Here is a 12,830-nt window from a genome sequence, read left to right as displayed (position 1 = left end):
TGTGTGTGCTTACGCGTGTTTAGCCAGTTGCAGCCAATAACAGTCAAAGTTGATCAATTTCTTTCACAAATCAGAAGCTTTTGGGCTGGCGCCTCAACAATGACGTGGTGAAGGAAATATCCATTTTTTTAACAGCTTAATTGATAAGAAAGAAAGGGAGGAAAAGGGGAAAAAATCACAGAAGATTAAAACCTACATGTTACTGAAGCCGAGAACGAATAAAGAAGATATGTCTGTAGTGATTTTTTTGTTGGTTTGAATATAATTCGTTTAAAAAAGTTTTGAAGACGTTTTACTATATAATTTATATAATTTTTAAAGTATATGGGATATACGATACACGATTTTGTAATCTGAAAATAGAAAAAAGAAAGAAATGAAGATGGTGAACTGTTATAATTCTTTGTGGTTTCAAATATTCTGTGTAAGTAAAATTGTATTGTTTGTGTGTGCGGATGTCTACACGTCAGTTTATAAAATGAATCAATTGGTGAAGGAGGAAAGAAAACTTTTGATATCTCTTCACAACTTCATTGAATCAGAGCGGGCTGAAAATACATCAGTGAGTAAAGATCTAATCAGGTAATTAATATCATCATCATCATTATTATTATTACTATTATTTCTTTTTATCCCAGGTTTTGTTTAAGCTCCTAGCGTCTTGCATGCATAGCGGGCTTGCTGCCTGCAAATTACGATTTATTCTTCTTCATTATCAGCATCATCATCATCATCATTATTATTATTATTATTCTTATTATTTATAAAGGCTGCGAGCTGCAAGAATCGTTTAGCATGCCGAGCAAAATGCATAGCGGTATTTCGCCCGTCGCTACGTTCTGAGTTCAAATTCCGGTGAAGTCGATTTTGCCTTTCATCCTTTTGGCGTTGATAAAATTAACTACCTGTTGAGTACTGGGGTCGATGTGATCGACTATCCCTATCCTCCAAATTTCAGGCCTTGTACCTATAGTAAAAAAGATTATTATTATTATTGCCTTGCACAGCTTCTAACGTTAAAGATTTACTACGGTGTAAGCTGTTCACTACCAGTGAACTAAGGTAACACCTCTTATTTTTCGAGCACCTTCCGGAGTATTCGAGCGTTTCCAAGCAGTGCTGTTTTCTGCAAGTGCTCCACCCTTACTGCAGCCCCTATTTGTTCCATGTACTTCTCAAGATTTTTACTCACTGTTCCCAGGGCTCCGACAATTATTCGTACTTCTACCACCTTTTTCATCGACCACAACTGCTTAACCTCTCAAGCTAACCTGTCATATCTATCGACTTCTCTTTCTTCCGTATCGCACACCTTGTTGTCAGCTGGGCATGCTATATCTATGATCCAGCATAGTTTGCTTTCTTTCTCAATTAAGACTATGTCTGGCTTCCTATTCTCTACCTCAAGGTCGCACTGAATCATTAAATCCCACAGGATATTTGCATTATCATTTTTGATGATGCCTTCGGGTTTATATTCGTACCAAGTTTTTGCTCTGTCAAGTCCATACTTGTGGCAAAGTATCCAATGCACAAACCTGGGTATATTATCGTGGCGTCTCTTATATTCCTTCTGGGCTAGTGGCGTACATTGGCTGGTAATATGCCATACGGTTTCACCATTTTGACCACAGATTCTGCACTTATCACTTTCTGATGTACTGTCAATTCTGTATATTATGTAGTTTGTTCTTAGTTGCTCTTCGGCAGCACAGACTAGAGCCTCCGTTCCTGGTTTTAAATCACTTTTAGTCATCCACAGCCATCTTTTTTCTCTGCCTATCTTATTTTCAACTTCCCTATGAAATTGTCCATGCATTCTTTTCTTTATCCACCTATTTTCAGTTTCATTTATTCTCAAGTCCTTGTACAGTGCTTTATCTTCGCAATCTTTTATCCTACACAGGTCTGACTTTCTTACTTCTAATAATAGCGGTTCTGTGGCATTTTTTTTACATAATGCGATGTTGTTTTCTTCTGCTCTAATGCTGTGTTCACATCCAATAAGTCCTCTTCCCCCTCTTTTTCTTGGTATATAAAGTCTGTCTGTGTCACTTTTTGGATGGAGTGTCCCATATCTAGTTAGCAACTTCCTTGTCTTTCTGTCTAAGTTGTTTAGTTTGTCTACTGTCCATGCGATTACCCCTGCTCCATATCTAAGGAGTGAAACCGCCCAGATGTTGATAGCTTCAATCTTATTCTGTCCGTTTAATTTCGACTTAAGGATCAGTCTCAGTCTGCGCAAGTACTCCACCTTAAATTTTTCTGTCATTTCATTCTCCATCAATTTATCCATTTCCAAAATCCCCAAACACTTATGGTCCGTCTCTTCTATCTGCTTCATAACTTCCCCCGACGGTATCGTTAGCCCGTCCATACATTTGATTTTGCCTCCCTTCAAGACTAACACACCACACTTTCTCAGTCCGAACTCCATTCTGATGTCAGCACTGAAAGTATACACCGTATCAACGAGGGAACTGACTTGGGATTCATCTTTACCATAAAGTTTGAGGTCATCCATGAATGGCTTTTGAATACATACCCAGCTTTTGCTTTCCTCAGAATCAGTGTTAGTGGCATCAAGCGCAGTACAAAGATCAGTGGGGACAGGCAGTCCCCTTGGAAGATGCCCCACCTGATTTCTACTGCCCCTAAACTTCTTCCGTATGCTGTCAGCTCCGTCCTCCAATACGTCATACTTTTTCCAAGTAATCGCTCAACATTCGATGCAATACCAAATAGGCTCATACATTCCATTATCCAAGAGTGTGGGATCATATCGTACACCTTACGATAGTCGATCCATGACGTGGCTAAGTTACTTTACCTCCTCTTGCAGTCTCTGAGTACAGTTTTGTCTATCACGAGTTGATTCTTGGTACCTATGCACTTACGCTTGCAACCCTTCTGCTCATGTGGCAGGACTCCATTTTTTTCCCAGTGTTCTGCGAGTATTCCACTCAATAATTTCCACATAAGTGGCAAACAGGATATCGGCCTGTAATTGTCTACCGTATTGCCCTTTTCGATGTTTTTCAAGCACAGCACTGTCCTACCCAATGTCAACCACTCTGGTGTTACTTGGTCGGCATTTAACAAGGTGTTGAGTTGCGCAACTATTTGTGCATGACATTCACCAAATCTTTTGATCTAGTAGCCTTGAACTCCCGGGGGCACTTCCAGTTGCTCTTTTTTTATTTATTTATTTATTTTTTGCTGATTTCCTTCACTTCCCTAACTGAAATGACTATTTCTGCCTGTTTGGGGCAGACTACTGCTTGTTTCAATTCTTACAACCATTCAGCATCCTTCTTGTGCTCCTTGTCTTTGCTCCAGATGTCACTCCAAAACCTTTGACTTTCATTGTTATCTGTACACTCTCCATTTATTTCTTTATAGAATCTCTTCTGATCTACTCTGAATAACCTATTCTGGTAGTAACACTTCATTCTTTGGTCGTATCTTACCATCTTTGCTTTCTTTGCAACGAGGCGCTGTTTCAGTTCCTCCATTACTACTTTCAGGCCTTTTCTTTTAATATTATATTTCCTTTTCAGCACCCTGTATTTTTGTTCGCTTTTAAGCTCTCCTTTCTCTTTTAGGTCTAACACAGAAATTTCCTTCAAGAGAATATCTAACCCTGCCTGTATTCTTCTTTTCCACCATGGATCTTTTCTTTTGTCACGCCCATTATATTTCTTTTTCTTGACATCAATACCCACGTTGGATTCTTTTTGGTTTGACGGGCAACATTTTTCATTTATGTTTTATGTAGTGTTTTTGGTACCGAAACACTTTCAAACTTCGTATTCTAGTATATTTTGTCTTATAGAACAGATAAATATTTTTGTATTCGAAGTTATTTCATGTAAAAAGTTGTATTTCGGTAATTTCAACCAATCACTGACGTCTATTGAGGTGAAAACAATTACTGCCGTAGAATATAAACAACCTAAACATAACGGTGTTATGGGATCTTTTCCCTTGAATAAAATTAGTGCCGTTGTTTGTCAACAACAACTATCGGCGGTACTGTTATTTATAACATCGTTCGTGCGTTTGTAGTTTAACATGAAATAACTTATTAAGAACTAATTTTTGTTAAGAAGGCTAAGAGAAAAAGATGTTTTATATGACAGATTCTACCAGTATCCCAAGTTTGAAAGTGTTTCGTTAAGAAAACAAGTGTTGCCCGTCAAACCAAAAAGATCCCTTGCCGTTGGGGATCTCTTAGCCAATCGGACAGTGCGATAGGTGGAACGTCCATTTTAGCTTTTTATAGAGAACTAGTAGAGGAAAAGTGTGATGACGTTCTTGGGGAGACCTTGGGTGTCGAAGATCGACTAGCCCGGGACTGATGGATAATTTTCAAAAATCTCTGGCCTGGCAGTGTTACTGGGGAGCTTTACCTGTTCGAGATAAACTTTACAGGCATGCAAATGCTGTCAGTCGAACATGTCCAAGATGCGCGCAGGACGACGAAATGGTCCTGCATGCACCCGTCCAGTGCCTGACCATTGCTGAGTTTATGTTGGTTTATGTCGAACACCTGCTGTCGCGTGTGGGACGGATCCGGTTGTCAACTGAATCCATCGGCATGATCATCCGCCGCCTTCCTTTAAGCGGGAAGGAATGGCTGTGTTTATATGCTTGGTGGCCATGGCAAAAGAGTCTATGTGTTGGACGAGATTGAAGGGGTTGAAGACACATATTTTGATCTTTGGCCCATCCCTGATCAACTTCTTCAAGTTTAACTTGAAAAGGAAAATAAAAGTAGAGAGGGAAGTGTTGTCTTCAAGTTAATTTGCTGAAAGATGGATGACAGTGGCGAGAATGATGCGGGTGAACGGGCCTGTCCTGAGTATACGCCTGTAGTTGGAAAAAAGAAAGGTAAAATGTATCTGCCCCAAAAGTCAGGGTAGCATGCTTTTTTTATGGGGTTTTTCCATGAGCAGCCCTCGAATGTCTCCTCCCTATTGAGGATCATACAATGTTGATTTTTTAAAATTTTATTAGTCTTGTTTACATGCAAAATCCTCTCAACAACACACACACGTACACACATACACATTCTTTGTTTTGTTCTGTGTTGTCCATAATGTTTTTCTTAATGTAAACTCTTGTGGTTAATAAAGAAATCATTATTATTATTATTATTATTATTATTGTTCAGTAGTTTTATTTTTATAACGTGCTTTCACTTCACTACCGAGCGCAGCTCTGTGCGCCTTGGGTATGTGCTGTGGTTTGCTGTGGTTTACTGTATTGAAAGTGTTTTGCGTAGAATGTGTGCAGTACCCAGTAGTGCAATTTTCTGTATGTTATATATAATTCTAAGTCCTGGTGTTTTTGTTATGTATTTGTCTGAATATTTTTTTATTATACCTAAGGCACCTACTATGATAGGAATTGTTTCTGTTTTTAGATTCCACATTCGAGTTACCTCTATTTCCAGGTCTTTGTATTTTGAAAGTTTTTCCATTTCTTTTAGAGAAACGTTGTCATCTGCTGGTATTGATACATCTATTAGAAAGCATTTTTTTTCTTCATGATCTTTGACAACTATATCTGGTCTATTTCCCTTAATTTCTCTATCTGTGTGTATTGGCATATCCCAGAGTATGGTTGCTTTCTCGTTTTCTGTGACCTTTTCTGGCGTGTGTTTATACCATCTTTTTTCCGTTGTTATTCCATAGTGTTGGCATAGCTTCCAGTGTATATAGGTCCCAGCTCTGTCGTGTCTGTGAATATATTCCTTCTTAGCCAGGACTGGGCAGCCAGAAATAATATGATTTATTGTTTCTTGTCCATCTCCACATATTCTACATATTTACTGAGATAGTAAAACATGAAGACAAGCGCAACACCTCCAACAAAAACGAAGCAAACAGAAATATCATTATTATTATTATTATTACTATTATTATTATTATTATTATTATTATTATTATTATTATTATTATTATTATGACTATTATTATTATTATTATTATTCAGTAGTTTTATTTATTTATTTATTTTTTTATAACGTGCTTTCACTTCACTACCGGGCGCAGCTCTGTGCACCTTGGGTATGTGCTGTGGTTTGCTGTGGTGCTCTTATGTTTACTGTATTGAAAGTGTTTTGCGTAGGATGTGTGCAGTACCCAGTAGTGCAATTTTCTGTATGTTATATATATTTGTAAGTCCTGCTATTTTTGTTATGTATTTGTCTGAATATTTTTTTATTATACCTAAGGCATCTACTTGATAGGAATTGTTTCTGTTTTTAGATTCCACATTCGAGTTATCTCTATTTCCAGGTCTTTGTATTTTGAAAGTTTTTCCATTTCTTTTAGAGAAACGTTGTCATCTGCTGGTATTGATACATCAATTAGAAAGCATTTTTTTTCTTCATGATCTTTGACAACTATATCTGGTCTATTTGCCTTAATTTCTCTATCTGTGTGTATTGGCATATCCCAGAGTATGGTTGCTTTCTCGTTTTCTGTGACCTTTTCTGGCGTGTGTTTATACCATCTTTTTTCTGTTGTTATTCCATAATGTTGGCATAGCTTCCAGTGTATATAGGTCCCAGCTCTGTCGTGTCTGTGGATATATTCCTTCTTAGCCAGGACTGGGCAGCCAGAGATAATATGATTTATTGTTTCTTGTCGATCTCCACATATTCTACAGTTACTTGTTATATTTCTTTTCATTATGTGTTTTTGGTAATTTCTGGTGGGGAGGCTTTGGTCTTGTGCAGCAATTAAAAATTCTTCTTCTTCTTCTTCTTCTTCTTCTTCTTCTTCTTCTTATTATTATTATTATTATTATTATTATTATTATTATTATTATTATTATTATTATTATTAATAATAATAATAATAAGGTGGCGAGCTGGCAGAATCGTTAGCACGCTGGACGAAATGTTTAACGGTATTTCGCCCGTCACTCCGATCTAGTTCAAATTCCGCCGAGGTCGACTTTGCCTTTCATCCTTTCGGGGTTGATTAAATAAGTACCAGTTACGCACTGGGGTCAATGTAATCGACTTAGTCCCTTTGTCTGTCCTTGTTTGTCCCCTCTGTGTTTAGCTCCCCTTGTGGCCAATAAAGAATTAAATTATTATTATTATTATTATTATTCAGTAGTCTTATTCTTATCACATGCTTTCACTGCACTATCGAGCGCAGCTGTGTGTGCCTTGGATATGTGCTGTAGGTTGTTGTGGTGCTCTTATTTTCACTGTATTGAAAGTGCTTTATGCGATGACTAGTAGTCCTACTTTCTCTATGTTATATACTTTCTGTATGTTCTATGTAAATCCTGGTGTTTTGACTATGTATTGGGTCATCCCATAAATAATGCGATGGGGATGAGATAAACTACCTGCATCAACTTACTATAAAAGCAGATAGTAATTTTATCTTGTACTTATTCTTAGTGCAAGTTTTGAAGAGTGCAGTTCGATTTTAACAGTTATTTTTTCAAAGGTATAATGGAAGTGACAAAGGAGCATATTCAACATATTTTGCTTTATGAGTTCAATAAAGGCAACAACACAATGGGAAATAAGAGGAATATTAATGCGGTATATGGGAATCAGACAATAGGCATAAGCCAGTGTCAACGGTGGTTCCAGAAATTCCAAGCTGGAAACTACAGCCTAGAAGATGAGCCTTGTCATGGAAGATCTGAAGAGCTCAACGAGGACGTCCTGCAAACCCTGGTGGAACAAAATCCCATCATAATTGTTGAGGAACTAGCAGAGAAGCTTGGATTTGGTCATTCAACCACTCATCAACACCTGTGTGCCATTGAAAAAGTCAGCAAATTGGGTCAATGAGTTCTTCACAAACTTTCCGAGTCTAATTGCACGCAGAGAGTGAATGTGTGCTATTCTTTGCTGTCACGTCTTATGAATGAACTTATTATTATTATTATTATTATTATTATTATTATTATTATTATTATTATTATTATTATTATTATTATTATCATTATTATTATTGAGTGAGAGAGCAGTGCATGCTATCAAAGTGACACTGGGGGTAACCTTCCAATCAGTTAAGCTAAAAAGCCATAGGGCCTTGTGCCTGGAATAGAAAAGATATATATGAGAGAGAGAGGGTGGGAGAGGGAATGGAAGGGAGAGAGAGGGGGAGAAATAAGGGAGATAGAGAGAGATGTGTGTCCGTCCCACAACTTGACAACTGGTGTTGGTTTGTTTATGACTCTATAATATAGTGGTTCAGCAAAAAAAGATTCAATAGACGAAATGCCTGTCTTTGTTAGAGACCAGCTTGAGTTCTGCTAAGGAAAGAAAAACTTCATTAAATCTTGCTCCTACACACACACACACACATCATATATTAAATATATATATATATATATATATATATATATATATATATGAGTGTATATACATACATACATACAAACATACATACATACATACATACATACATACATACATACATACATACATACATACATATGTGCAACAATCTAAGGGAATGAATGTATGTGTGTGTACATGTCTGTGTACATATGTAAATGTGTGTTAGTGAATTGAACAATATAATCTCTAAGTGCAATATGCATGGCTACATTTAAGCCTTAGCCTTCAACATTTCTATCCAAATGGAGTTTTGACCCAATATTTAAATGCTATTATTTTTAGCTTTATCTGCTTTGAGTTCTACAGTTAAAGTGGATTATTTCAAGTTTTCTCAAAGTTTCTGAATTCTGATGACGTAAACAACATACAATTCTTGCTGGTATGAACAAAGCTCCTAATTGGTGAATATCAAAGTATTGCTTTGGTCCAGTGGTAGAACGTCCATTAACTATTAGAGAGGATGTGAGCTTGTGTCCCATGTGTAGACTTTGTCTTTTCTCTAGCCAAAAAGAATTTTAAACCAGTATTTACATGCTGTTTTTTACATCTTTATTTACAGTAAAATTAATTATAAGTGATGTTTGTTTGTATTAGCAATATACCTGGATAGACTTTGTTTTATTCCAGCTTCTTGAATGAAACACAAACACAAAACACAAAGTTGGGAAATACGACAAACTACACAGCTAACCCATTGAATGCATATTGCATGTTACATCGGATTCATAATAGATGGAGTGAGATGATGGTGAAATTAGACTGTGACAACTGTGAACACAATAACAACACTAAAGGTCAGTCTTTATTCTGATACTTGTTAGAGTAGGTGTTGTGGGGAGAATTTGTGGTATAAGTAGAGAAAATGGCTGACAAAGTGGGAGACTGCAGTAAATGAATAGAAAATAAAAATTGGGGCAAAAGTACAGAGAACTTCCCACAACTAGTTCACTGTACTCTTTCAGCCTATTTTACTAAATAATACTTGTCTGCAGCTGCTGATCAGCATTGTTCTCTTTGGATTCTGTTCAACTGTATACGCACACACACACACACACACACACACACACACACACACACACATACACATCGAAGATTGTAAGGAATGGAAAAGGTAAATAAAGATTACATATGTTTAATAGCTAAACTGTTATGTGTTATGTAACTCATAACATATACAAAGACCATTTAGCTAATCCTCAGACCTGAATATTGGCTAAATGGTTTTTGTACAGGTTACAAGTTATGTAACACATAAAGTTTAGTCATGAAACATATGTAGTCTATATTTAACTTTTCCATTCCTTACATTCTTTGATATTTATTTGCATATTGTCCACCACTTTATTATATATTGTCCACTTTTATCATCAACACTTCCTTTGTACATGCTTGATGCCTACTGACTTTCAGTATCAGAATCTTTTGGGATTGCACTACTCTACATCTGCATGTAAGTATATATGTATATATGTAGGAATGTATTTATGTATGCATGTGTGTATGTAATGAAAATATTATTTCTGAATTTTTGTAGTTGCCAGTGTGATTATTTGGTTGAGTTGATGTTGATGGACTGAACACAAATTCGTTGAGATTATAAATACAAAATTATTTATTTTTATCATTAACAAAATGTGTGTTGTCATTACTAGACAAACAGCTTTTTCACCAAATGTTGAATGATTTATTTTTTTATTATTCTTTTATTCTTTTACTTGTTTCAGTCATTCTGACTGCAGCCATGCTGGAGCACCACCGTTAGTCGAACAAATTGACCCCAGGACTTATTCTTTGTAAGCCTAGTACTTATTCTATCGGTCTCTTTTGCCGAACTGTTAAGTTACAGGGTCCTCTCAGGGATTGATGTAATCAATTTATCCCTCCCCTGAAACTGCTGGCCTTGAGCCAAAATTTTAAATCAATATTTTTAGCTAAATTTGTATAAAAATATACAAATAACATTTTATAAAACTCTGGAAACTGAAAGAAACTTGTCATAGCATAATAATGTCTAATCCAAGTTATGAATGTCATAAATATATTTTGTGGACAGGAAGCTTGATGAACTATTATTGTCAGCCATTTTAGGTATTCATAGGAAGAGAACACTTGTTGTTGCTGTTATTGTCATCATTACTATTTTGTTTAACTTCATGTCAGCCCTGACTGAGTAAACCTTTGATAAAAACCTATTTAGCTATGTCCAACCTGTGTTACCAGGTGTAGTGTACTGAAAGCTATATTATCTAATGAGTCCTTTCTATTTTTAATATTGTAGGGTGAGTTTTAAGGGAAATTTAGCTGTTATTTCTTGCAGGTCAAGAGGCAAAGCAAAGGTTGACTACTTGACACCAATTCTAACAATTTCGTATAACCAGATTTATTGAAAGAAAATGGATTAGCTGATGTTGATAATGTTTCTATTGTTAAGTAGTCAGTTTTCATCAATGAACTTCTATCTATCATGTTAAAGGAACCATTAGCCATGAAATATCCAGCAACAGCAGCAGTAGTAGTAGTTATATATTAATGACTACATTGCCCAATGTAGTCTTTGCTTTTTAAGACATTAAGGTGTGATCTGATGGAGATTTGGTTACTCTTTCTAGTAGAGTAAGTCCTCTCAGTTGAAGCTTCATCACTGATTTGATGCCCTGAAATGTGTCCTATTAGTTATGGAGCTACCAATAATGACTATTTAATACATTTAATGTGTTAGAAATGAATCAGTTTGTTTGGTTGTTCTTTTTTTTTTTCAATTTAGTGGAGCCCATTCCTTTATACTTTATTGACAAAACCAGAAATCTTGGATAAGTGTGGTGAGGTGACTCAACTAGAATTGAACAAACATTGCAAATGCCAGATGTGAGGAATTTTTCACCTCACTGTTAGGTTCATCATTTTGTGATGACTACCACATAGTTAAACATTTTTTATATGAGCCATCTGTGAGTCTTTTTGTGATGACTTGACCTGCAAGAAATAGTAAACAAATCTCCTCAAATCTCACCCTGCTATCTTCAGAGAAAAGAATGAAGAATACTAACTACTGCTTTTGTAGGTGCTCCATTGCTGATGAAATCTCAATAAAGAATTGAAGCTGATCCTGCTGGTCCCTCTTTTTCTGTCCACAGAGATATTTTATAAAATGTCTGCTAATCAAACAACTGCTATAAATTGGTATCAGAATATCCCAAGTTTAATGTCCCATCTGTTGGAGCATTTTATTCCTATATTAGACTAATATGTGTCATATAGAAGAGTGACAGGTTAATTTAGTCATTGGTCTGATTTATTCAGTAGCAATGACCAAATGCTTATTGTTAACAATATCATTCTCATCAACAAAAATACAATCTTGAAGAGAAAGAACTATCTTTGGAAAATAGTTGATCCCACTTTTTCAATCCATGGGGAAATTTTATAAACAAGACAACTGTGTAGAACTGTCCTGTGTATTTAACTAAGTTTAGTTTACATACACAGTGTTCAAACAACTAGATACTTTACATCTGAAAATATAAACACTGGCTAGTTACAATTGGACTGCCTATGTTCAACCAAGACAGACTTAGACTAATGAACAGCAAAATAACATGTCTGTCACTCTGTCTTCATCAAAACTTTATTACTACCTTGGCTGTCTTTATTGGAACTTCCTAGTTTTCATTTCTGAGCTTCAAAATCTTCATCCTAATTCAAAGAATTGTAAAGACTTATTTGAACAAAGATATAAAAATTGTATTTTGAATGACTTACATGTTTTGTTAATTTTTCTATCTATTTGTGACAGAATTTATCAAAAAATACAAAATGGTTCAAGAACAATTGTGGCCAACTAAAAAAGATGTTACTGAAGCAGCTTTAGGCTTGTTTAGGTAAGATTTTTATCCACTATATTTTGAGTGAAGAGAATGTTATATTGGATATAAACAGAGTTGTTAGAATTCCTGACAAAATGCATTGTGGTATTTATAATACAGCAGCATCTACTAAACAGTCAAATAGCAACCTATCAGAACCATTTTGAATCTCACAGTTGGTTAGTGGAAGAAAGTGTCTTTTTACATCATTCTTGTTTGTTTAGTCTCTTGAACCATTGCTGAGAAGCTGGAGGTGTTTGAGAGGGGACATTCCACTTTAACTTGGAAGTGGAGACATCCATATTGCAATCCATGGACAATATCACCATGATTTTTTGAGTCGCCATAGAAATCAAGATGGTTACTATGGTAATAAATTGAGGTAGTGGTATAAGCTTGTGCACTTGCAGCTTGGCACCTGAACAGGTATATCCATGCAAGCTAGCATCATGGATTGCAAGACTGAAGATCTTAAGATACTTGCAGTCTGGGTCAAGCCGAACATTCAAGGATATGAACTGGGATAAAATTATGAGCATGGCAGTCAATCTTAATCGGAAATGGACAAGTATGAGGTCATC

The 12,830-nt window shown here is 36.0% G+C and overlaps 1 protein-coding gene across 1 annotated transcript in view; it reads left to right on the top strand.

Moving 5' to 3' along the window:
• Positions 1 to 204: 204 nt before the first annotated feature.
• LOC106881238 (prolyl 4-hydroxylase subunit alpha-1) overlaps positions 205 to 12,830 on the top strand; it is a 45,552-nt gene continuing 32,926 nt past the window's right edge. The window contains exons 1-3 of the mRNA XM_014931548.3: positions 205 to 582; positions 9,014 to 9,180; positions 12,180 to 12,264. Of these exons, the coding sequence (XP_014787034.1) occupies positions 377 to 582; positions 9,014 to 9,180; positions 12,180 to 12,264 (458 nt within the window). The 5' untranslated portion in view covers positions 205 to 376. The remainder of the gene's footprint in view (positions 583 to 9,013; positions 9,181 to 12,179; positions 12,265 to 12,830) is intronic.

The sequence above is a fragment of the Octopus bimaculoides genome, chromosome 10, assembly GCF_046866305.1.
Source record: "Octopus bimaculoides isolate indiv1 chromosome 10, ASM4686630v1, whole genome shotgun sequence".
NCBI lineage: Eukaryota > Metazoa > Mollusca > Cephalopoda > Octopoda > Octopodidae > Octopus > Octopus bimaculoides.
This window is presented reverse-complemented; position numbering and strand designations above follow the sequence as displayed.